This window comes from Macrobrachium rosenbergii, chromosome 5, assembly GCF_040412425.1.
Source record: "Macrobrachium rosenbergii isolate ZJJX-2024 chromosome 5, ASM4041242v1, whole genome shotgun sequence".
Classification (NCBI taxonomy): domain Eukaryota; kingdom Metazoa; phylum Arthropoda; class Malacostraca; order Decapoda; family Palaemonidae; genus Macrobrachium; species Macrobrachium rosenbergii.
Genome location: NC_089745.1, coordinates 46,251,560 through 46,278,492, shown reverse-complemented (window position 1 = coordinate 46,278,492; position 26,933 = coordinate 46,251,560). Strand labels below are relative to the sequence as shown.

At 42.4% G+C, this 26,933-nt stretch overlaps 1 protein-coding gene across 3 annotated transcripts in view; it reads right to left on the bottom strand.

The window, feature by feature from the left end:
• The window catches only part of LOC136838740 (golgin subfamily A member 1-like), a 111,576-nt gene that overhangs the window by 66,277 nt on the left and 18,366 nt on the right, over positions 1 to 26,933 (bottom strand). For all 3 annotated transcript variants that reach the window (XR_010853102.1, XM_067104192.1, XM_067104193.1), the window contains exons 3-4: positions 23,083 to 23,211; positions 21,417 to 21,537 (exon numbers count right to left, since the gene is read on the bottom strand). Coding sequence is in view for 2 of the 3 variants with exons in the window: in XM_067104192.1 (XP_066960293.1) it covers positions 21,417 to 21,537; positions 23,083 to 23,211 (250 nt within the window). In the remaining variant the exon portion in view is untranslated. The remainder of the gene's footprint in view (positions 1 to 21,416; positions 21,538 to 23,082; positions 23,212 to 26,933) is intronic.

The window sequence follows — 26,933 nt, the reverse complement described above, 5'->3', positions numbered from 1 at the left end:
GCGCCTTCTAGGAAGGCGTCGGTATAAGAAGGGGTGAGTGAATTACCACTACCACGGAAACCTACTCGAAAGATCTCTCCTTATCAAAATCCCCGGAACAGAGCGGTGAGCCGTTACAGCCCCCACACCAAACACCCGCCAGGACGGCGACACCAGCGCCACCTACCTCATTCCATGCTAGCACTAACCCCAGACTTGGCATGTGCCAGAGGGAGGGGAAAGTACTAGTTAATTCAGGGAGGGTCACCGGGTGACACGGGACCTTCCTCAGAAATAGATTTTTCCTCTGTCAAAATCCCTTTTCTGAGTCCAGTCCCGTGTCAGCCGGTGAAATCGTGATAGAGAATCATGCCAAGGCTGCAACTACTAGGAGAAAGAAATTGAGGGATAATCTGAAGAAAAACAAAAGTTTTACCAGAATAATTTTAATTAAGCAATCTCTTCCGTGTAGCAAGAACACTAAGACTAAGGCATATTAAATCTAAGGCACATTAAAGAACTTAATACTATGAAACATGGGGCAGGTTCCCACACGACGGAGAAAAAAAAGCCCCAAAAAACCTTAAAATTACTTAAAGCAAATGAAACATGAAAAGCGCACAAAATAACTGCAAATATAACCTTAATACTATACACATAAACTTAGGCTAAACACGTAAGAGACAAAATCAATCAATATTAATATATACATTCATCTGGGGTACATGGAACCAAATAAAAACTGTCCAGTACCCCACAAGAGAAACAATCATGGCATTTCAGATTACACTTTTTCCATCAACAGGTACAAGAAACAACAATATGAGGAGCCAGGCAGTGAGGTATAATCAACCAGGAGAATAAGCAGAAAAGTAAATGAGGCAGGCGGGCGGGGGGAAAGGAAAGGACAAGGATATGATTAACTAAGGTGGGGAGATGACACTTCCCACAGCTATGGTAGAAAATTTCAGGGCTTGAGCGTTTTTAAATAGTGGCGTTTAAACACTAGAGGTGATTTCCAACCCGTAAATTTAGATAACTCCGAAAAAGTCCATATTATGAAAGTAATTAATAGAAGTAGCAACTGCTCGAATATCATGAACCTTGGGGATTGAATCTGGGTTGGCCTGTTTAATGAAATATAAAATTTGTTGTCTTATAGCATTTAGTGAAAGAGTACCACCTTTCTCCCTGATAAAAAGAGGACCCGACTTACTCTGTGGAGTTCTTGAAAGGTAAGATTTAAGTGTATAAACTGGACATAAAGACTGGTCTTGAGGAAGGGCACCACCTTCCAAGGAGACCACCTGTCCTGTGGGTCTTCGTTCTTAGCTAAAAATCTAGGGTCAGGGAAAGGAGGACCTCTCCAGATGGGAGGAAGTTCACATAATTATCACCTCTAGTGAGAGCCGATAGCTCTGAGATTCTAGCACCTGAAGCCAAGCTAATCAAGAACAAAGTCTTCCTTAACAGATCCTGATAAGAGCAATGAAAGTTATCCATCTCTGATGCTAACTTAAGGACGTCATTGAGAAACCACGTAACAGACTGTGGGCGTGATACTGGTCTCAGACGAGCGCATGCTCTGGGGATAGATGAAAAGTAGGAATCTGTGAAGGTCGATTTTAAAGCCGTAAAGAAAAACTTTCTTTAATGCTGACTTGATTGTGGTAATAGTGGCCGGAGCTAGGCCTTTCTCAAACAATGATCTAAAGAAGGAAACTCCTAAATTAGCTGTCATGATTTTGGCTTCAGATGCTTTTAGGAAGGAGGCTAATTTTTGACTGCTGAATCATATTGTCTAATAGTAGAATCTCTCTTATCTGATTCTAAAAACAGAGTGTTGACAGGGTCAATGTTCGCTCCTTTTGAGCTGCGAATTTTATAAAGTCCATAAAACTAGGGCATTCTGAATTCTTGAGGAAGCTGACACAGTCTTGGTTTGTACTGTCTGAGTCAGAATGGGCTTGGGGATCCGAAGACTCCGTAATCCCAGTTCCTGAAGAAGAGGAACCAATTGCTCTTCGGCCAATAGGGAGCTACTAGGGCTAATTGACCTTTGAATGTCCTGAGTTTGTGTAAAACTTTCAGCAGTAAGTTTATTGGGGGGAAAAGATAAATCTTCTCCCAATTGTTCCAATCTACTGTCATTGCGTCTATGGCGAACGCCTGAGGGTCCAGGTTGGGAGCCACATAACAGGGGAGTTTGAAGTTGCTCTCCGTTGCGAACAGATCCACTTGGAGGCCCGGAACCCGGCAAATCCACTTGAAAGATTCCACGTCCAGGGACCACTCCGTCTCCAACGGAGCGTTCCTGGACAGGGAATCCGCCACCACGTTCCGTACCCCCGCTAGGTGGGTGGCTGACAGGTGCCAGCCGTGCTTGTTCGCCAGGGAGAAGATAGCAACCATTACTTGGTTTACTCGGCCTGATTTGGAGCCGCCCCTGTTGATGCAATGAACTACCACTCGCTGTCCAATAAACCAACCTGATATGAATCCGGTTGGGGGCGGATTTTCTTCAGAGTTAGAAATACCGCCATAGCTTCCAGGGTGTTTATATGGAACTGCTGAAACATTGTGGACCACGTTCCTTGTACTTTTGTTTTGGTGAATATCCCCCAGCCGCTTAAGGAAGCGTCTGTGTGAACTACTAGTGCCGGAGGGGGAAATTGAAGCGGAACTGTATTGGACAAGCCTTTGACCGAAGCCCACGGTCGCAACCTTGTCTTTAAGATTTGAGGATAGAGGAGACCTTGTCTCTGAGCTTGACATTGGCTCGACTCCGCCACACTCTGTTTATGTCTTTTAACTTCGCTTTTAATAGCAGGTTTGTCACTGAGGCAAACTGAAGAGACCCAAGGACCCTTTCTTGGGACCGGCGGGATGCTGATGGATTTTTGAGGAATCTCCTGGTGAGAGATGCTATCTCTTTCCTCTTGGGAGGCGGAAGGGACAGCGTGTGAGATGACAGATCCCATTGGAGACCCAACCACTGAAACCGGGACTCCGGAGTCAGGCGGGACTTCTCTCTGTTCAGTTGGAAACCTAGCGACTCCAGGAAACTGATGACTATGGACGTGGCTTTCTGACACTCCGGAACTGTTGGTGCCCAAATTATCCAATCGTCCAAATATGCTGCTAGGGATATCCCTTGAGACCGGAGTTGCTGTATTACCGTGTCCGCCAGCTTTGTGAATATCCTGGGCGCAATGTTCAGACCGAATGGCATGACCCTGAAGGAGTAGGCTTGATTCCCGAGTCTGAAACCGAGGAACTGAGAGAAGTTCCGCGCAACTGGGACGTGATAATAAGCGTCTGAAAGATCGATAGAGGTGGTGACGGCTCCACGCGGAAGTAGAGTCCGTACCTGAGCTACCGTAAGCATGCGAAACTTGTCGCATTTTATGTAGAGATTTAGACGCGACAGATCCAGGATCACTCTTTGCTGATCGGAGTCTTTTTTGGGAACAGTGAATAACCTGCCTTGAAACTTTAGGTGCCTTACTTTCTTTATTGCTCGTTTGTTGAGCAATTCTGTCACATAATCCTTTAGGATTGGTGTCGGTGGCTGGTAAAACCTGGTTAGAGGAGGAGGGTTTTTGATCCAGCTCCATCCTAGGCCTTTGGACACAATGCTGTGTGCCCAAGGGCTGAAGGTCCATTGGTCCCTGAACCAAAACAGGCGACCGCCTACCTGTGTTCTCTCAGTGGGAGGGAGCGGGTTTATTCCCTCTACCACGTCCAGGTCTTCCCCTTGGGGTGGTATTGGGCTTTCCTCTATGAGGGGCTTTGCCCCTTCCTCCCCTTGCAACCCTGTTAAGGCCGTGAAAGTAACCACGGCCTTCATATGTGGGGTTGTATGCCGGTGAGGCCACATATGAGGGTGCAGCTGGTTGGACCAGCACGTATTGTTGGGGGTGAGCCTTTGAAGTGGAAGGCTGTGCCACTGCCGAAACCGGGACGGCTTGGACTACCGCCTGGTGGTGAGGCCTCTTATGCCTCCTGAAGCGTTTGCCTCCTCTCGATTGGGGGCCGGCCGATTCTGGGGTCTTACGCTTGTAGGCTGAAATACCCCAGCGAGAACGAAGACTTTGGTTGGCCCGTGTAGCCTCGGCCATAACACTTGTGACCTCCTCTTCCGGGAAGAGGTTAGGTCCCCAGATCGAGCTTTTCACGAGCTTGTTGGGCTCGTGACGGATAGTTGCATCGGCGAAGATGAACTTCCTACATTCCAGTCTGGCCATGATGAATTCAGATAAGTCAGACTGGAAACCTGCCAGCAAGGACTTTGCCAAAACCTGAAAGAAGGGCTCGTCCGAGCAGGAGACGGCCGTAGCTTCAGTAAGGCATACGGAGTTCAACGACCGGGCTAACTTAACCCGAGCATCAAACTCCGCTTTCAAAAGAGCTTCCGGCAGCTTGGGGAGCTGCTCGCTAAATTGCGTGGAGGCGCAGAGAGGGTCCAGCTTCCCGACCGTGAAAGTGGCCGGGGCGTCTGTCCAGAACTCGTTACTTCCTGGGAATACCAGGGAAGTAGGGTCTGTCTCCCTTAGCTGAGGAACCGGAATGCCGTCAAAGCACGCTCGGGCCGTAGCCAGAGCGACTTTGTCCAAACAAGGAGTGGGAAGGTCGACTCCCAGGGTGAACATGGTGAAGTTCCCCTTGAAAGGAGTCAACTTCGTGTTATCTGCCTGCCACTCCGTCAGAGTGCGCAGGAGAGCCGACTGAGCTTGGTCCCTAGGGACGATGACAGTCTCCCTAGGAACCTTGTCTGACCTAATCCAGGCTTCCTCCGTGAGTCTCACGAAGCCTGGGTAAGGGGGCAGGAGATCGGGGGGGAAGAACTCCAATTCCTCCAACCGTCTCGTGCCAAGACCATCAAGAGTCAGCTTGCCATCATGTTGGATGGCCCGGAGAGCGAACCGCCAAGGGTTTCCGACATCGAACGGCGGGAGGTCCGCAGTGTCGGGGATAACATACTGTGGTTCGGCTGGGGGTGGGTGAGCCATTCCCGCCAGTATGTTATCATGACTGGCCAGCTTCTCCGAAATCTCACTAAATCTTGAATCCAGGTCCTCCGTAAACCGTTTATAAAGCTGGTTAGCAAAGGCCTCTGCATCGAAAGCAGGTTGGCGAGGAGGGCTTGGTTTTGCAGCCCTCTTACTCGCGCCTTTGCTGGAGGAACCAGACTTGCTCCCGGAGGCTACAGGTCCTGAGACCTTAGCCTTCGACGGGGGGAAGGGCAATGCCTTCTTGGAAGACGAGGACTTGAAGCCCTTCGCCTTCCATGAAGTCTTCAACTTCAACTTGGGGATAGCAGATGGAGCTCTATCACCCAAGGAGGAAGACTTCACAAAGCCTGCAAAGGAAGAAACAGATGAAGCAGGGGAGTCAAATAAAGGGGGGCCCGCCCCAACAACCTCACCTACCTCACCACTTACCACCTGGTCCTGCTCTACAGCCATTGGTTCTAGGTCCAGATTAATGGCGGCAACATCCTCCGAGACCTCAGCGTAGAGGATATCCGCTTGGGGTGGCTGGGTCTCATCCCGGATCTGCTGGATGATAGGGGTGGCCACATCTTCAGGCACTGCTGCCACCACCCGTGCGCCGGGGTAGAGTAAGTCCCTCAACCTAAATCGAGGACGTAGGGCTTCCCCGACGGAACGTTCCTTCCAAACCCAGCCACCCAGGCCCGGAGGGATTCCAAGGCAGACTTCTTGGAAGTTTCGTCCGCCTGTAAGAAAACCAACAATTAGCTAAGGACGAAAACCATTCCGGGAACCTCATAGACAATGTATAATATACAATATGAGGAGCAAAAGCAAGAGTAATGTAAAGACTGTCACTTACCAACTCATCCTGGACAGTTGTGCAGAGAGCAAAGCAAACCTCACAACCATCAGGGTGCCAAACAATCAGGTCATCCAGGCGGACCGCACAACCAGCGTGGGTCCGACAAACTCGTGACCGTAAAAATTTTGTTGGAGGGAGGCGGTGCACCCGGCTCCTCACAGCGAACAGTCTGTAAGAAGAAGAAGTACATAAACCTCCCACCTAAGCAAACTAAAGCTGGCGAGGCCGGAAATTCAACCACAACCGGAATACTCCGGCGGAGAAGAACTCCCTATCATAAACTGGGCCAAAAAGCTCTAAATTACACAGAGTGGAAGGTAGGATTCCAGACCCCGGAGTACTCCGGGGAATGAAGGGGAGAGACCAGGAACTAACCATAAGGGCTGCCAGTAAAATAACGGCGAAGACCCCTGGTATAGGACCGGACTCACGAATTTATATATATAATAAATAAAGGAGAGTACTCCTGTAGATAACAGACTTATCTAAAAATAAAAACAATAAAAACAATAACGAGTGATGGTAAGAACTGAAGAGGACGGAGGGATCCGTTCCCCTATATGAAAAAACCTTCCGCCCTTACTTCCCCGCCGGAGAACGAGACGGGTAAAATGCTTATATGATAATAACATAGGGTGAAGCAAAATATACCGCTATCAACGTAACCCGACGAGGAGACGAACAGTGACTCGAACACGTTCGAGTAAACAAACCACCAACCCCAATACAGCGATGCTGGGAACAATCTGGGAGGGAGCGAATCCCTCAACCAACAAGAGAGGTCCCTGAACTCGGAGAAAACGCCATCTAGCGTCACCCGCACGAGTAGAGCAAGGCTGGAGAGGAGGAGGGGGGGAGGTAGGTAGGAGGAGTAGGCTACCAGGAAGGAACAGGAGACGGGGAGAAGCTCACCCGCTCAACTGCACCGTACCTCCCAGACCATGAATCTTGGAGGGGCAATATGACTGGAAGCAACCAACCCGAAGCCCGACTCCTACCTAGGCGAAGCCTAATATAGACCTAACCTTGGTATAGGCTAGGACGAGGAGTGTAAAAGGGAAGGGGGAAGCAACTGGGAGAGAAACTTTGAGCCGAGAACCAGCCGGGATCGAGAATGGCAGGCAAGGGGCGCTAGCCTAGAGGAAACACATCCTAAGAACTCGATTCCCCCCAATTGGAGGAAGAGAACCAAGGGGCTCACTCTGCCCACCGAAAAACGATCCCGGAGGAAAACAGCAACAAAACTCCCTCAACCTGAGCTCCACACCCAGGGCAAAGGGAAGGAAGCTAACAAGCCTACTCTACCAAATAACCAACACTCACAAAAACTAAAATGTGCTCAACAGAGAGCGTAGCCTACCACGGGGAGGCGGTTAGATCTGAGGCTGCCGCCAGCACCCGAGGTAAACCACACAATAAAATAATAAAAACAATAAAATTAAAAATAAAACTACAAGAGAGCACCATCTTCAATCAAAATAATTAGCCTAGTAAGACCAAAACAATAGGAACCCAACTGGGGGGACCTAGATTAATGGGCATCACTCCCCAAAGGCCAGTGGGCCAGGGATCGTAATTGATAAGAGGGGGAGCCACATGCAAGGAACCCCAGGAAGGGAACCAATGGGGGCAAAATATCTATAACGACGAGGAGACGACACCAACTGAAAAGAACAGAAGGAGACGCCTCATGGTCGAAATGGCTGGCTGGGGACGCCGTGGCGATAATAAGATCTCGATATTTATGAAAATACGAGACTATAACAGCCAAAAAATAGAACAAAACCCCACAAGAAGATGGTACTTAACTTGAAATGGTAAAGCTGCTCGATGCCATCGTAAAAGCAGAAAAAATCCAAAATGATGGAAGAGCACACAAAAACAAATCGAAGATTCACGTGCTAGAAAATGGAATGAGGTAGGTGGCGCTGGTGTCGCCGTCCTGGCGGGTGTTTGGTGTGTGGGGCTGTAACGGCTCACCGCTCTGTTCCGGGATTTTGATAAGGAGAGATCTTTCGAGTAGGTTTCCGTGGTAGTGGTAATTCACTCACCCCTTCTTATACCGACGCCTTCCTAGAAGGCGCTCGACTGGGGTAGTAACCCCAGCTTTCCTGAAAGCTCTTTTTCTCTGGTATATCTAGCAAGGTTATACCTAGAAATTCGTGCTGTAATGGAATTTCACCGGCTGACACGGGACTGGACTCAGAAAAGATCATTTGACTAAAATTGATGATTGTGGAAGACTGCATTCAATCTTCACAAACAACCATAAAATTTCAACCAATCCAAGGTAAGAACAAAGGGTATTGTTTTATGGAATTGGATTAAGGAAGCTGAGTTCAATGAACTCCGCCTCATTATGTCTGTATTCCTTAAGAGGTCCAGCGATCCACTCAGGGGGCTGAAGACCTCTAGGAGCTGCCAACCGGTGTACCAACCTCTATGTGACAGACAACCTATAATACCCTTGTTCCGGGCGTCACCAAGGAACAAAATGATCATCTGACTAAAATCAATGATTGTGGAAGACTGCGTTCAATCTTCACAAACAACCATCAAATTTCAACCATTCCAAGGCAAGAAGAAAGGGTATTATTTTATAGGATTGGATTAAGGAAGCTGACTTCAATGAACTCCCTCTCATTATGTCTGCATTCCTTAAGAGATCCAGCGATCCACCCAGGGGGCTGAAAATCTCTAGGGGCTGTCAACCGGTGTATAACCTGTGACTAGACCTCCTCTCAATACCCTTGTTCCGGGCTCTACCAAGGAACTTTCATCCCAATGATTGCGGAAGACTGCGTCCAGTCTTCACAAACAACCAAAAAAATTCTCAATTCCAAGGTAAGAAAAAGGGTATTGGTTTATGGGATTGTAGGGTATTCCCCTCTCCCATTACTGAATTAGATGCTATAAACGGGCACAGCGTATAGCAATCTTCGCATAATGTCATGACTTGTTTTAGATAGTGAGAGGCAAATACTAACTTGCTTCTCCAGAAGGTCGTGTCAAGATACTCTGCAGGGACCTGTTCTGTTTAAGAGCTACAGAGGTTGCTACTGCCCTGACCTCGTGTGTCTTTACTTTCAGAATCTTGTAGTCTATCTCTCTACATTCCATATTTGCTTCTTTTATCAACTGTCTGATAAAATAAAACAGAGCATTCTTCGACATCTATACAGAGAGCTTTTTGACTGAGCACCAAAGCCCTTCTGAATTCCTTCTTAAGTCCTTTGTCCTATCCAGGTAGAGCCTTAGAGCCCTTACCGGAATAGGACTCTCTCTCTCTCCTCCCCCCTGTTATGTCCGTTAGGTTCGAATCTCGAACGTTCTGGGCTAGGGTTGTGACAGTATTCATTTTTTGCAAGGAAGCCTAGTTGCAGTGAGCAGATTGCCTTGCCTTGTATAAAATCTATATTCTTGCTGAGAGCATGTATCTCACTAACTCTTTTCAGCTGTGGCCAAACTGACCAAGAAAAGAGTTTTCATTGAGTCCTTTAAAGATGTCCTCTGCAAGGGATCGAACCTACTCCCATGAGGAACCTCAGGACCACGTCTAGGTTCCATGCTGGTGAGTTCTCTATATACAAATTTGGGTTACAGAAATATTGGAAGAGGACACATGGTTGTCCTTGCACCATCCTCTAAATACCTCCCACTTGGATTGGTATACCTTAATGGTAGATAACTTCCTTGATTTGCGATAGCGCCAGCTGCCTCCTTCGAAAAACTTCTGGCTCTTGTGAGTTTTCCGATAGTCCGAAAGCAGTTACTAGTAGCGCTTGTAGGTTTTGGTAATATCTTTCCAAGTGGGGTTGTTTGAGTAGATCTACTCTCTGAGGTAGGCTACTCGGGATGTCCACCATCAATCCAGTACTTCTGGGAACCAATCTCTTGTCGTTTAGTAAGGGGCCACAAGGGTCATTCGGTCCTCTCATGTGACACAAATTTTTTCAGTACCCTGTGTATTATCTTGAAATAGGGAAATGCATACACGTCCAAGTTGGACCAGTCCACCAGGAACGCGTCTATGTATATAGCCCGGGATCTGGTATTGGAGAGCAGTAAGTGTCCAACCTCTTCGTTTGCGCTGTGGCGAAGAGATCTATGCAAGGACGTCCCCAAAAAAAAGTCCTGATGTAGCGTTCATTCTTTTGAGAGGACTTTATTTCCTGCTCAGAATGTCCGCCCTCACATTTTTTCTCCCCTTGGATAAAGTGGGTTACTAATTTTACATTCTCCTCCTTTGCCCAAAGAAGAGATTCTCTTATTGTCTCGTATAGAGACCTGGAGTGAGTGCCCCTTGTTTGCTGATGTAGGCCAACGCTGCCGTGTTGTCGGTGTTGACCTGCACCTCTTTGTTCCCCACTGTGTTCGAACTCCTGAGAGCTAGAAGGATTGCAGTTAGTTCCTTCTAATTGATGTTTAACTCCTCCTGCTCTCTGGTCCAGGAGCCCGAGACTTTTATTTCCCTCGTGTTGCTCCCCATACTGAGTCCGGCGCGTCCGGATAACAACACTAGGTCTGGGTTCCTCTAATATAGAGAAGGGACCTCCTGGAGCTTGAGCGGGGGCGTTCCACCACTACAAATACGGTCTTATTGGTTCCGAAATGGGGATGCACTTGGTCTCTCAGTTCTATTTCCTTGTCCCAGTTCCGATTTAGATGAAACTGTAACGGGCATAGAATTAACCTCTCAAAGGAGACAAACCGTTCCAGCGAGGAAAGGGTTCCCAGCAGACTCATCCATTCCTTTGCCAAGCATGACTGTCTCTTTATAAAGTTCTGAAATTTTCTTGAGGCTTGTCCTGTCTTTGCAATAAACGGAAAAGCCCGAAAATCCTGACTCTGAATCTTCATCCTAAGGCATAGAACCTCTTGGGATGGGATCGGCTGAGATTTCTATCTGTTTATCAGTAGACCTAATTCTTTGTTAGACGCTTGATGCCAGTGCATCTTGCGTCCTGAGCTAACTCCACGTCTTGGCTTCAATATCTTGAAGCCTGGCGTCCTGACGTCAATGCCTTGGCGCTTGACGTCTTGGGTTCATTGACTCTTGTCATCATGGTGTTTCACTCCTAGATGCTTGACGCCATTGCATCCAGCGTCTAGAGTTTCATTCACTACGTTCAGCGTCTTAAACTTCTGGACGTCTAGAAGCTTTAGTTGGACGTCTATTATCCTTCTTCTGTTTGCCTGGTTGTCACGCTTGCAGCCGGGAAGACAAAGTCTGCTGCATATTTTATAGTAAAGCTATATGCGGGGCTTCCTGCTGTTGGGGACAGGCTGGAGAAGCCTCAACTTCGACAATTATTTCCTTCTCATCGTCAATAATGGACCGTGGAGGGTTCAGCAGATGAGTACCAATCCGAAGGAGGAAGAGGAGGATGTATGGAAGGCAGCACAGTGTCCGCCACGCTCTTGCAGCCCGGTATCCTGACTGAATAGAACTGTCTACGTTTGTTCTTAGTAGGAGAGCTACCCTTGGGGCTGGAAGGGAAGAGCTCCGGGCTGCTGCTGTGGCTACAATCTGTAGTCTATGAAGTGTTATCATGACGTCCCTCAATATTGGGTAACTTGCTCTTGAGAGGTCTCGGCTCCAGAGCCAGACGTCAACCTTGTCTGTTTAGGCCGAAAGAGAGAGACCGAAACTATAAAACCTTTCCCGTGGACGAACTTCAGAAAATTCTTGGAGATCGGGTGCATGGGGACGTGAAAATACGCATCCTGGAGGTCCAGTGAGGCCATCCAGTCATGCTGTCTGACCGCTGCTAGAACCGATTTTGTCGTTTCTATAGCGACCTTTGTTTATTGCACAAAAAAAGTTGAGTGCAATCCCGTCTAACACCGGTCTCTAACCCCCCAAGCATTTGGAGATCAGGAATAACCGAATGTAGAATCCTGGGGAATTCGGATCCTGAACTCTCTGTCTGGTCTCCTTTTGCAACATCATAGACACGTGTTGCTGCTAGAACCTTTGCCTTGGTTCTGTCGTTGCATTTGGCAGAAAGGTCGAATTGTCTTGTTACTAGAGGGCCTACTCAGGCTGGACAGTCCGGCTCCTACCGCAGTCTGCAGGAGAAGAAAGGCAGGTCCTCCTTCTTCCCTGTGTAGAGCCTCTTCTCGTTTGTCATTCATCTACCCGCCCTAGAGGAACCTCTATCGGAGGGCCGACCACGAAAGAGCTGAGATACCTGAAACACAGGAACCTCAGCCTTACTCTTTTTTTAGCGATGAAAGTCGTAGGTAGGACTTTTCTTGCTGTTTTAGATCTTAAATCTTACGTGGTTTTCTGGGCCAAAGATGAAAAGGCCTCTATACCAAACCTTGAGAGAAGGGGTGAGAGGAAAAAGAGGTATAAATCAATTCTGATTTTGATTGGACGTGACCCCATTAGCCAGGAAAGAGCAAAGATGGGCCCTTTTCTTCAGGAGTCCCGCTGAGAAAGGTGCAGTTGATTCGTTGGAACTATCTCCGAGTCCTTTATCCATACATTTCGACATCAGATATATGAGTTCTTCTGGTGTCAGTCGTGATGAATAATTCCATCTTCCTTACTAAATCTCCAAATTCTTTTGAGGGGGTGGTCCCATTCTGATATCGACCAACAACTTCGTTTCCCCATGGCCACTCGGCGAAAGAGTCAACAAGATTCGAGAAGGTTCCTGGGAAGGGGCAGGTATTTCGAGGCCGAACGATTCTCCAGTTTGATACTAAACGCTAGACCTTGAGCTAGTTTGGTTGGAGGAAAAACAAAGGCTGTCTTTCATTGTTTCTCCTTCGAAAGTATCCATTCTTCGTAAATGCTGCCCTCTTAGACGCCTTCACAAGAGTAAATTCTGAAGGCGGGGAACGAGGAGCAGTCAGGATAAATTTCTCTGGAAAAAATTTCCGAAAATAGCTTCATAAGCCTTTTCAAGTCTGATAAAAGCTGATGGCCTTTTATATTGTCTTCGTCAGAAATCTCTACAATAGGATTCACAGGAGAATGCAAGATATTATCATTCTCTTCTTCCGATTTTACGAAGACGGAAGTAGCGGCGTCTTTCAAAATATCATCTTGGCGCCTGGCGTCCTGGCGTCAGTCTCTTGGCGCCTGGCGTGTTGGCGTCCATTTTCTTGAAGCTTAATGTCTTGGCGTCCAGCTTCATGACGCCTGACGTCCTGGCGTCTAACTTCTCGACACTTGACGCGTCCAGGCGTCCAGCTTCTCGCGCCTGACATCCTGGCGTCCAGCTTCTCAACGCTCGGCGTCCTGGCGCCCGGCTTCGGCGGCTCAAATGCTTCTAACTTTCGCTGTCCCGTCAAACCTAGAGGTTACTTGAGAACTGGCCGCCTGTGCGACATCGGTCAAAAGCTTCCTCCGGTTGACGTACAGCAACCAATTGACGAAAAAAAAAAAAAAAACACTTTAACCTCGCCTTTCCTATGGCGAGGGTGAGCGTCCTGGGAAACGTCAACAGGTACGCTCGAGGGGACGACTTCTTTCGGTAGCTAAAGCCTCTTGCCTCCCTTCGTCTGTCGACTTTCCTCCTCACAGGGGTTGGTGAGCTTGGAAGAGGTCTAGGACTAGGAGCACAACAGGACCGAGCGGTCGCACCCTCCACTGCACTTGCACTAACAACATATTAACACTTGTATTTTTTAGATCTCTTATTATCGATCACATATTATCCCTGTCTTCTGAGAGGGGATTTTACCTGTTGGGCCAGGGTCTGAATGGCAGCCAACAAATCATTAAGTATTGGGTCCTTACCTGTTTCAGTAGGGGTTCAGAGACTACCACTACGGAGAGAAGGATCAATAGGATAGTTATCAAGGGATAAGAATTCACTATTCCTGGTTATATCAAGAAGAGTGAGAAACAGTACTCTTGGCTCTTCTGAGCGGTCTTTCATTCCCGTTCTTCAGACATACTAAGTGGGGATCAAGGAGACTTTAGCAAACCGCTTGCATCCCCACACACACATTTTCACACTCGATGAAGTCAGATATGTTATAAGAAAATCCAAAAAGCGAACAAGCGAAAGCCAAGCCAAAGTGTACTTCACCAAAATAAGTTGCGAAAAACACAGGCTACGAGCGAAATTCCATCGATGTTACCGACACAGCGGCAGGGAAGATCTGAGGAATAGTTGGAATGGTTCCGGTACCTGGGTAGAGGGCGCACAGGTGGTTCACCTGACTACCGATCGGCGATTGCCGCGAGTTTTTGAAATTCTGCCGTGACGTCAGGGACTTAAGCTATATATATAACTACCAGGTAAGTTAGATGTTTAAAAGTTCATAATTTTTAAGTGTGAGGTCTTCATGTAGTAAATTAAAATGTAACAATATACTTTTTCCAGTATGATTTTTATTTTCATCTACATTTCTGGCCCTTAGTGCATCACCTTCTACTTTAACTTTGTTCACATTTTTACTTATTGCACATGATGTCCATGATTTGTAAGTGTGTGTAGCCCTTGGTTCACATTTTCACTAATTACAATTCATTTTTAATTCATCTGTGGATTTATGCAAATGACTGTAAAGCTAAAAATAAATATTACATCTAATTATTGATGGAAACTCCGTGAGTAATCAAGTCCACAAGCCCAAACCCCTAAGTTTCAAGGGCCAACTGTTAATACAGTAAACCCCCCATATTCGCAGGGGATGTGTACCCCCCCACGAATAGCTAAAATACGCGAATACTTAAAACCCCTCTAAAAACACTTAGAACTGCCTATTTGGATAGTTCAAAACACAAAAAAACCCTGTTCAAACACAAAAACCCCTCTGAAAATCCTTTTACTTGAGTATTTTAATAGTTTTATCACAAAAAGTGCATTTAGTCATAAAAATATAAAAATACAACAATTGGTTAATATTTCTCAGTGAAAAACACTGCGAATGGACGAATTTTCTGCGAATAATGTGTATAACTGTATGTTCCACAGAGAAATCTGCGAATCACTGAGCCCGTCAATCATGAGAACGCGAATACGGGGATGTTTACTGTATTAGTTTTGTAGCATTAGCATTAATACAGTGTTAATAGTGCAGTATTAGTATATAAGTTTTGTAACAGTATTAGTCTTGAACATTTCAAGCATGAAAAGGCTCTGCAAGCTACCGTCATCTCAGAATGTTGCCAAGTTGCGACATATAAACAGATGTCCAAGAACATTAACAAAAGTGGACATAAAACTAACATGGTGCTATGTGGATTCCTCTGAATCTTTAGCACAAGAATCTGCCATTCCTTGCGATTCGTTACTTTAAAGGCAGATGTGAGAGTATTGAGTCCTGTTTTATTTTTCATAACAACAACAAACAAGAACTACTATGTAACATGAATTTCTCTTGCTACTGACTACTACAGACTAAAGTTGAGAAAAGAAAGGATCAATAACATAAAAGACTAACAATTTGTTTCCTGTAGATGCATTTGCCTGTTTATTGTTTGTTACTTAGTGTCAGTCGCCAAAATTCTTTGTTTTTTCTTATCCTTTACATATTCCCTGCTAAACGTCAATTTAAGTACTGTACTATAGCCAGCATTCCACCAAAGTCCCCACTCATTCACAACTAATGCTCAACAAAATATTTTATCCTTTCCATATTCCTTGCTAAACATCATATTTAATTACTACAGTATATAGCCAGCATCCTGCAAAAGTCCCCACTCATTCACAACTAATGCTAAACAAAATCTTTTAAACTGTAGTACTTGAAATATAGTTTTATCCTCTCTCTCACTCAACTCTCCCATTCAAAAATGCAAAAATAAAGATTAATCATTTTGATACTAGTATAAAAAATATCTTTTCACTCTTACATGCATACACATTTGTAATGCCCAAATCCCTGACTAACTATCCATGGAAGTTCCCTCCACAACTATCATGTGAACTGCAGCATTTAGAAGTGAAAGTCTATGTAATTGAATTATTATAAAATCAAATACTGTATAAAAATAAATCATACACACAACAAACATCATTCTGCACAAATCTCTGTGATATATGGGTTGATGCTATAAGAACCTTCATTTCCTTATGAACCCAACACCCAAGGTGTTCTCTGCCCTGAGAGAGAGAGAGAGAGAGAGAGAGAGAGAGAGAGAGAGAGAGAGAGAGAGAGAGAGAATGGCTATAAACTTTGTACCCAATGCATTAATGCTGGTACATAGTAGTGTATGTAAGTGGATATATGGCAAATGTGCCTGGATACTTTTATTACAATTATATTATTGCTGCTTCTATGAACAATACCTGAGTACAGATATGTATATAGCCTTAACATGAAATAAAATTATTATTATTTAAGTTGAAAAATATAGTAAATCTGAACTATTTTAGAACTGCCTGAAAGACCTGTTTTGAACTAATCATATACTGAATATATTATATTTGAATGTAATTTCTAAATCCCAAGCTGGAAAAGCCAAAAATCTATAATTGGATATAAATGGATTCTTGTCTACTGCCCTGTAAGAGCATTTCACAGCATAGTTACTAGGGATAACTAGTTCTTCGTTGGCCGAGTCGGTAGAGTTCTTGGTTAGCACTCTGCCAGGCCCGAGTTCGAGTCTCCGCCTGGCTAATGAAGAATTAGAGGAATTTATTTCTGGTGGTAGAAATTCATTTCTCGGTATAATGTGCTTCGGATTCCACAATAAGCTGTAGGTCCCGTTGCTAGGTAACCAATTGGTTCTTAGCTCCGTAAAATAAGCCTAATCCTTCGGGCCAGCCCTATGAGAGCTGTTAATCGGCTCAGTGGTCTGGTTAAACTAAGGTATACTTAACTTAACTAGGGAGAACTACTGCACACTCAGAGAGTTCTACAATCTTGCACAAAGGGGCAGAGAGCACTATGCCTTTCTCTAGCCCACGTAAAGAAAAAGCCAAGCAATTATAAGCTTACAATATATTGAGAATACCTTGGATATAAAATGTTACCCCTGAGACATAAGGGTCATTGTCAACCTATGATATCTTTGCTTTGACACAGGTTTTTCAGAATTTAATTCCAATGTAATTAAAGAAGCATCTGCATTTACTTCAATTTTTTAGTTTTCTGTAAAAGAAAAAAACTATTGTGCTGGCTTTGTCTGTCCGTCCGTCCGCACTTTTTGTCTGCCCTCAAATCTTAAAAACTACTGATGCTAGAGTGTTGCAAATTGGTATGTTGATCACCCACCCTCCTATCATCAAACATACCAAATTGCAGCCCTCTAACCTCAGTAGCGTTTATTTTACTTAAGGTTAAAGTTAGCCATAATCATGCTTCTGGCAACGATATAGGATAGGCCATCACTGGGCCGTGGTTAAAAGTTTCATGTGCCACAGCTCATATACAGCATTATACTGAGAGCACCGAAAGATAAATCTATTTTCAGTGGCCTTGATTATACACTGTAGTGGCTGTACAGAAAACTGGATTGCGCTGAAGTTCCTTCAGCGCATTTTTTACTTATTCAAGTACTGTAGCAGATACCAGGATTAACCGTCAATAACATTCTACTTCTGTACTCCAATTTTAGTCTTTGTGCACAATTAGAAAAGTCTTGATTGCTTGGAAAATTTTATAACCCTGAATAAATAATAAATTTAGTCTCTTCTTGTTGTAAAAAATCACATGAAAACTGAGATAATGAAATGAAATTGTATGCATTATAAACGGGTATGAAATATGCAAAGGGACAAAAAATTCAACTAATTTTTTTTCCTGTGGCTCACCACATTCTATATTATTGCCTAAATTTGGATTCAGCTTCTGGTATATTAATTCTACATTACATCAGACTATTTTGTGGCCTTTTCCAAAAATGTATATCTTTCCAAAGCCATACAGAACTTTATCTCATTTAAAGATATACCTTTGTAAGTTACATGATAATTTTTTCATGAATCTGACAGAACTACTAATAATTTAGAAGAACATAATAATGATATACTGTACACTATATAAAATCATATAAAAGCAACAGGGACGGGGGAGAGGTGTGACAAGATCAACACACAAGCACTACTCAAAACCTTGCTATGACAGCAAATCTAACAATACAAAGTGTAATTCAAATGCACTGAATACCAAGGCCAAAATACCCTAATACCGTAATAATTTAAACCAAAAGGGTGTGTAAGACATCAATCCCAATATCCCTTCTATGCAAAAGCTTGCAATAATAATATCCTTCACCAATCCCATTAAAGCCAATAAAAAATCAGCGGGATGAAAGTACAGGTCTGCAAGAAATGTTTGTGACACCTTCACCAAAGCAAAGCTCAAAAAGAAATAAAAATAACAGAGCAATAAGCAATCACTTCTTAACACTGTTTAAGATATCCAAAATAACTGTGTACAACGCTGTAGGTGTAATTAGTGAATAGTATGCAGTAGAGTACAGTATTTTACTGTCTAAGGGTAAATTGCAGCAATTAATTAACATATTATTTCTTATAACCAAGATGCTAGGTATCAGTGGAAGTGATCATACTCATCTTTCACCTCATCGCTGGACAATCCCATCCAGTGATGATACAGGAAATCCAAGTTCAACTTACCCTTCACTCTTGCTGAAAATGACAAGGAGCACTACATCAATGGTGGGTGTACACTAAACTACAATGGGTGACTGCTACTGGTTTCAGTGCAAATCCTTTAATTATGACCTTCCCAAAACCAATCAAAAATTTACATCAATAGGGAGAAAATCAGCAAACAGTCAGTAGTCTCCATAATAGCTTAGCCCTACTGGAATGTTAAAATTTAGTAAAACAATGTATTTTTTTTATAAATACAAATCCTAACTATATGAACGTAATACTATTAAATAAATGCAAGACTTATTGATAGCTGAATTATATCATCATCTGAAACACACCATCAAAAAATTAAAACTGATGGGTAAATGAAACATTTAATACCGTATATTGTACTTGCAATCAAATGGCAAACTGTCAATTACTTTACAAACATAACAATGCTAATGGCTATAAACTATAGCATACAAAATCCTTTTAGGTACACAATGCATGCTGACAGATAGAGAAAAACATAATTACTAAGAGTACATATGCGTATTACTAGTACTGTACTGTAGTTTGAACAGACCACAGTCAAAATTCTTCACTCACAGGGATGATTCAAAAGATTTAATCAAGTAATAGAGAATAAACTGACTAATAAATTACAACTCTTCCAAACTCTAACAATTACCATTCACATTTTTTACATCTACTTTTCCCTTTATGGAGTTAGATATCTAATGAGTCTTTTCAATCCCTTTCTACTTGTGTATTTTCCAAAGGAATTCCCAACTGGCTGCACACTCAACCATAACCTCCCTTCATGACATTCAGGCATCCCTAGTAGCCAGCATCCTTTTATCTCTAACAGATTGCTCTTCTTCTCTCATTATATGCCCAAACCATCGGAATCTCTCTATCATCCCATGAACATTACACCCTTCTGTATTCATCATATTTATGCTATCTCCTCAGTAACTTCTAGACATAAATCTAGGCACTGTGCAGTCACAACTCTTGTGAATTTCTTTCATTTTCCTTGTAAGTCCTATGAATCAGCAGTTTACTAAAAGCACAGGTCTTACACATGGATCATAAATTTTTTTTGTTTACCAACAAAACAATTTTATTTGCATACTAGTTTTCTTACTGGCCTCCCAACCCATTACTTTATGTCTTGAGGCAACAAAAATACCTACTACTGTACCTACTCCTCAACAGTAGCTACCTTGCTCAAACCATTGGCTTTCACTGAAAAGCAAACCCAACGTACATGCCCTACAAGTCTAGAAATGTGACTCGTGGTTTGACAACTATGATAAAATAATTATCTTCATTACTTTTTCTTTCTCTATAATCTGAGCACAGGAAAGTCCTTGCTCCATTTAAATTCATGATGTGAGCACCTCTTGTGACCATTAGTTACATTTCATGCATAGTATTGCATTTACCTCTAAAAGTGTAAAGTTACAATAAAATAAAAGTTGAAGTTTGGAAAAATTTGTGTGGAGGATTTGAGACTGAAACTTGGGAATTCACTGTCACATGAAATGAGGACTGTCAAATGAAACATGTTTAATTGTTGCGTGTTGTCTTTGCATTCAGGGACCGACCCGTGGGCTGAATATCAAAAGTCAAGTGTATTAAATGAGCATGACAAAATTACTTGTGTGATATTCTGTCTGAAATGAATGCCATAATCAAATGGTCGATAAAATCTGTACGGGGTGGCAAAAGCTGATGAGTGCATGTGGAGGGGAGGCTGAACACTAATAAAAAAAAAAACCCACAACCTGGTCTTAAATCCAGGTCAACATGCATTCACTGTTCCTGTCGGCTTTATATATTCTTTTATACATCCTACTTCATTGGCAGTGTTCCTTAGCAATTACATTTTATTTCCTTTCTCTTAATTTTTCCTTGTTTCAACGATTTTATTCAGCACTCAGCCAAGCCAACTGTTGCAGAAATAGGTCTAAAATGTAGTAATAGCCTCATTTAGGTTTTTACCAGGCTCAATTACTGGGATAATGAAACATTAGCACAGCATTCTGGAAATTAATTTCTCAACCTAAGGTGATTGTAAGACTGTAGCAAATACAATTCTGTGTACATACTAAGAGTTTTATAATTTAAAAAGAGGTCTTATCCTTTCCAGAGGTTAAACTACTGTACGAGGAAGGTGTGTGTGCTCTAGTTCTTCAAATCACTGCCTAACAAATGAGGGATCTGGCAGCATAAGTGAGATGACACAATGCATTGGTACATTTGGCATCATAGATAATTTTACTCAAGGAGAATAAGTTCCAGAAATATAAAAAAGGTATGTCAACAAAATTACTTTGATAATTCAATGTCAAGCAACCCCATACTTCAAAACATAAAAGTTACAATACCACTCTGCTACTGCTTCCAATAAAAATAAAAAATGTGATGAATACATCAATGTAAAATTTATTTAGAAATTTTCAACATTTTCCATGAAAATGAAAAACCTTCATAATTGCCCATCAAGTCAAGCTGACAGAATTCTTTATGTCATTTAAATGGGTCACAAGAAAATTATGGAAACAAACCCAAGACCACAGCTACTTGCAGTATTTCCAAAAATGTTATATGACTTTGTACCTTAGTAACATGGGGCATAAGGTCTGACTTCCCTTTTCTCTTGGTACCACTCAACAAAAAATGGGTAAAATTCACATAAAAAAAGCTCTTTCTATGAAAATGCTAATTTCACCCTTCTGCCACTGGACCTCTCTTAATAGTTTCAGAATTACCATGGATTCTGCTTCATTATCTAAAATATAGTGTTTTTGGGCACCTACACTTTATTAATTTTATGAAAACTGCCCTATTTACCACGGACACTTTGTCTTACAGAGATAATTCTTCCTTATATTTCCTGCTTTCTGAGTTTTAAAAAGAACTGATTCAGTTGTATATATTTCTATAGATATATAAAAGCCAAATTTACCCATTTTGAGAAAGAAGAATAAGAGTAAAGAAATAATTACTTAAGAAAAAGACAGACAGACAGAAAATAATAATTCAAGAAACCTTGTGCGTCCTTAAGCTGTTCTGCGGTTTGTTTCTTGCTAGTGCTGAAGCCATCAATTTGCTGTTGTAGCTGCTGTTCTCTTTTCTGACCCTCCTCAAGATTTCTTTCTAAGGCATTCACCTAACAAAAGAGAAAATAAAAAAATCTGTAATCTTTAAAACAACTCTAGTATAATAACAATAAAGAAACATTTTATGCGTGTCTTTACTAGCTGCAAGGAGAAAATGAACGCCATTCAAATCTGACGTAAATTCAGTAAGAATGCTCGTGAAAGTTGCTGAAAAAGGGGAAACTATCCATGAGGTGGAGAGGAGACACCAGTTCCCTCACGGATTGTCATTCCTTTAATATTACAAGAATGCAAAACTTGAGATCACAGAGCAAAAACTTGATGTAAAATACAGATCAGTACATTTTGAAATGAAGGAAAGATAAAATTGTACAAAAAAAAAAAAAAAAAAAAGTCTTGTGCAAAATGGCTGGGACCTAAGGAATATCAAGATAAGGATAAGGCCAAGATTCCCAAATCAGATGTATGGATGGTATTGCATGCTACCAGATCAATCTTGCCTTCTTAACCCCTTCCAATACCCATACCCATAAGATTAAGTCTGGTGGCTGCCCATGATCCCTTCCCTTGAGCAGTTAAGTCTTTTGCAGTTCATGTGTTTCACTAAGGACATTCTGTAATCCATTTTTGGCTCTTAAACACAAATTACTGCAAAGGCACAGAGAAAACAAACATATACTTAAGTTTCGAGGGAAGACACGATAATGTGCATACAGAAAGAAAGTAAATATTTTAGTTAACCAAATAACTTCATACCAGAATGCAAGCTAATCACCTAAACATAATCCCTCTACCAACAAAATTATGAGGACAATGAACTGAACACTGCTAAATCACAAATCTAAGTACATTAACTGTATCCTTAAAATTATTACAGTTAACACTGTAAATGAGTATCATTCTTCCCCAAAAATAATGAGCAAAGAACTATTAAGTGACAAAGCAAGCAAGTTGAAGACAAAGACTTGAGAATGGCTTTCACTCACGCCAACCTGAAAACCCAAGGGAATAACGACAGCTATAATCAGTCAATCGCACTTTAGGTTATAAACCAAAGCACTAGGGCACTTTCAGTGAAAAGAGAGATCTGAAGTGGTTGGCTAGAAATGAGATGAAGTACAGGGGTGAAACTGGGTGAAAAACACACAATTGCACCAAGTCATAAAGGAGCTGGAATGGAGGTGAAGTAAAAGGTTGAAAAATCTTGATGAGAAAAAAAATGAAGTATACAAGAACAAGCATACAATTTATTACCAAACTATCAACATTTAATACACTATGTTTGCTTGGAAGCAAGTAGGGGAAACACTTTAATTAACCTGTAGCTCAGTATGTCTGCTTGGTAGCAAGTCAGGAAAAAATCTCACTCCATGACTTCCCTCACAACAAGAGTAAGAAAATTGCTGGAAGTACTACCATTATTTTTGGATGCTAACTGACCAATAAGTGCTCTGGTAAAATATTAGAGAGATCTGTATTTGTGAAGGGACAGATGTCTTATTCAGAGAATATTATTCTGGCAGTACCAAATTGGAATGCTGCAATTCTTGAAAATATGCAATTCTCACTTCAAGAAACTTCTTAATTACACATACTTTATTCTTCTCTTCTTGTAGCTTTGCTCTCCACTCTTGTTCTCGTGCATTTATCCTTTCTAAAGCTGAGTCTTGCTGTGTTTCTAAGGCAGTTCGTAGTTTTGAAACTTCTCGCTCTAGTTCTTGTACCTGAAAAAGAAAAAGCTTGATTTAATAAAACATTAAAAAAAGGCACAATATGAAATGAACGATTGTAAAAGAAAATTTTATGTAAACACTTTGATTCTTTGATACAGTAAATGTTGTCTGCTTGCATCCTATGAAAACATTAAAGAACAGATGTTAAAAGAATATTTACAAGTATTATGGGAACATGCTTTTAGTTTGCATTTTTGCGTCCTGCATTAAACCAGTTGCCAAAATACTAAAGTAGCTACTTTTACAACTTCTCAGTCGGTCAACTGACCCTAACTAGAGGAACAGCAGTAAATTAAGTCTTTTTACGTAAAATCCACATTTCCATCTGATAAAACAATTTCTGGAGGAAAGAGCTGCTCATCTTTCAAAGTTCTGACCTTCAGATGAATCATGTCCTGGTGTATCCACTAAAGATGAGGTATTTCTGACACCCCAGTCTAAATTTCACTGTGATTATTGCTTAAACCCCTACTGTGAGGGCCTTAACTACAATTGCACTGGCTAGTCTCAACTTCCATAGAGCTGACCTCTATTGTGTCCATTACCAGTTTTAACATCAGTCCTAGAGGTCTCCCTTTTTAGTTAGACACGTATATTTCAGTTGTGTCCATGGGTGTCCTCTTCAGTCTAGGTCTTGGCTGTTATAATTTGTGGTTCCTATGATTATAACTGGTGTCTCCATCTCTGTTTTGTCTGTGTACACCTCTGTTTTGTCTGTGTAAAGAATCTCCAACATAGTACTGACTGTGTCAATGACTGGTGTCTCCTCTTACTGACCATGACCTACCCTGATGAGGGCACCATTTCCCATGGTAGCAGAAATATCTTACACCATGAGTAGTTTCAAGAATAGGAATTGAGCCAATATGGATAAAATGTATGTGACCACCAGGGAAAAACTATATGACAATCATCCTAATGAGAAATGTCATCAAGCCTAGTTCATGAAAAATATAGTCATGATATGGAAAAATTAAAAAGGGGTTAATCTCTTTTCTGGCTGCACCAACTGACAATAAAAGAACGAAAGAAATAACCAGTTTGCTGACACTGGCATGTGGCATGAGATGTCATCATTATTTAATAGATGTTGCTTCACAGACCATATAATCAACACTGGCAAGAACCAACTGACTGCTTTCTAAATCAATGCTTCCACATTTCAAGAGTTCACACAACTTAATAGCATTCTGCACCATGTAAACAGTACAAAGAACAAACAAAACACTAAGAGAATAATAGGACAACTAAGTGACGAAAATAGTACAAAACTAACACCATTATGGATGTGCCAATAAAAAAGCATTCCATTTTTTATTATAGAAAATTGGAAAAATGCATAAAAGAAGTGCAGCTCAATTTAACAATGACATATAAAACAACACAACTGAAAAATTGGAAAAATGCATAAAAGAAGTGCAGCTCAATTTAACAATGACATATAAAACAAAACAACTGAAAAATACAAGAAAGTGTTATCACTCAAATGGAGCAACATACAAGACTTGTGTTTGGCATAAAGACCAGAAGTTAAATTCTACCAATACATGAGCAAAGATGAGCACCCCTGCTAATGCGGCAGCTTAACACTACTGATAACTGTAACTGAAGTGTTTATTGAGCAATTAGTTAGTGGTCCATCATTAGCTGGGAAGGCAGATTAAGGCATAAGTGAAACTAAAGAGCTCATATGCTCTTGTGCAGTATTTGCCTAAAGATACAAATATGTTTTCCACAAAAGAACACATCTATTTATAGTATCCAATGAATCCAGTAAAGTCAAAAACAGAACAAAGCATTAAGGGGTGAATTGTCCAACATTCAATCAGTGACCAGCAAGGACACATGTGGAGTAACCTTTTACATTGCACTCCATTACTACAAAATTTCCCGATTTAAAATACATCAAAGTGGATACAGAACTTATTTAAAACTAACTCGAATAAATAAGTGGTAAATGAAAGGAAACAAACATACAATTAAATGAAAGTTTAATCTCAGGTCTCAGGTATGAGACACTGGCATCTATATGAACCAAATATGACTTCAGTGCTGTCATATACTTCAGCCATAAGATAATGATAAAAATGACATTTTTATAATAAAATAAGGTTTTACATATACAGTACTTACCAAGTACTTACATAGCTATAGATTCTAACTAGTATGATAGCTTAAATTCAAAATTTGCAGTAACTTTTCGATTGTTTAGTGCAGGTGACCAGTACCGCCCACTAATGGCAATACTAGGAATGACTTAGCAGATAACCTCATTCTGTTTATGCTTATGTCCATCAGAGGGGAGGAGGGAGGACTCTGATCATGTAATTACTTGGTAAGTATATATAAAACTTTATTTTATTATAAAAATGTAATTTTTATATAAGTAACTTACCAAGTAATTACATAGCTGAATCCCACATTGACAAGAGGTGGGATAGATGGACATATTTTATTCCAAAACATTAAGTCATGTAATGAATTAGAAATAGAGAAGTTGCTAGCAGTGAATACTGTACGATGCTTGTTGCTCTTTGTTAGTTAAGAGAGCCTGCAGTAGAAACTGCCTCTGGTTGGTGCTCAACTTAACCTGCAGTGGCACAGTGGTAAAGCTGAGGGTCTCCTCTACTTCAGTGGGAACTTTGCAGCTGAGGAGTGCTCTGAGGGCTGCCAAAGCATTACAAAATAAAAAACAAGTGCCCTTGCCCGAGTGGGGTCGAGCCGAGCCAATCACGTGAATGCGATCCAGGCTGGGTGGTATGCGGTGGACTGGGAGGCAGGCGGGGCGAGCTGAGCCAAGCCGAGCCAGTCTCGCAAACGTGACCAGGAGCTGGGTGGGGCGGGCAAGCCAAGTGAGCCGGGCCGATTGCACGAACACAATCGGAAATGGACAGGGCGGAACTCGTCTGCTGTGAACTAGTGCTAATTTCCCGAACTCTAAACTCCTTTGAGGCCCCTCGAGAAGAAGGTTTAGAGGGGAATTCTGTGTCTGCTATCATGCATGCTTGAACCCTAAGGTTCAAGACACAAGGATGAAACCCTGCCAAGCAACTGAAGCAGCTAGCAGGCAGTATTGAGACACCTGGCGTCTCAGCACCAGTGTCTCGGCACTTCCTCTCTTCCTGTGCCTCACGTCAGGAGAGTGCTCGTGATTCATAAAATTTGAGTGACCTACAAGACTCCCAAAATTGGGAGCGGCAGCTTTCGGTTTCCTGAGAAATCGAAAAGAGCCAGGCAAAGAACCAGTCTTAGATGCAGACTTCTAAGACTGGCAACAAGGGCATGGACTCAAGAGGCCGCCAAAATGCAAGACTCTAGAGGGGAATGAGAATCAGTTCCCGCCCAAGGGTGGGAAGAGCCAACGAGAGAAACTTGTCTCCCAGAAGAGAGTCAGTCTCTTATAAGTCCTGCAGGACTCCTGAAGGGAATATCTTTTCTGCTTCTTCTGGTGTTCGAACCGATAGGATTGAGACACCAGGCTGGGACCCAACCGAGCACTGGTAAGCACTGGGGGAGAGCTTGTAGTGCTGGCAAGAAGAGCTGAGACACCTGGGTGCCTCGGCCCTTTCTCTCGCACTGCTCCCGAACTGAGCTGGGGAGAGTACTCTCCAAACCAGATCGGGATACCTGATATTCCACAGAATCTTGAGCATTCAAAGCAGCCCCTGTCTTGGAGGTGGAACCTCTAGGACTGGGAATGGGATTGCAAACCG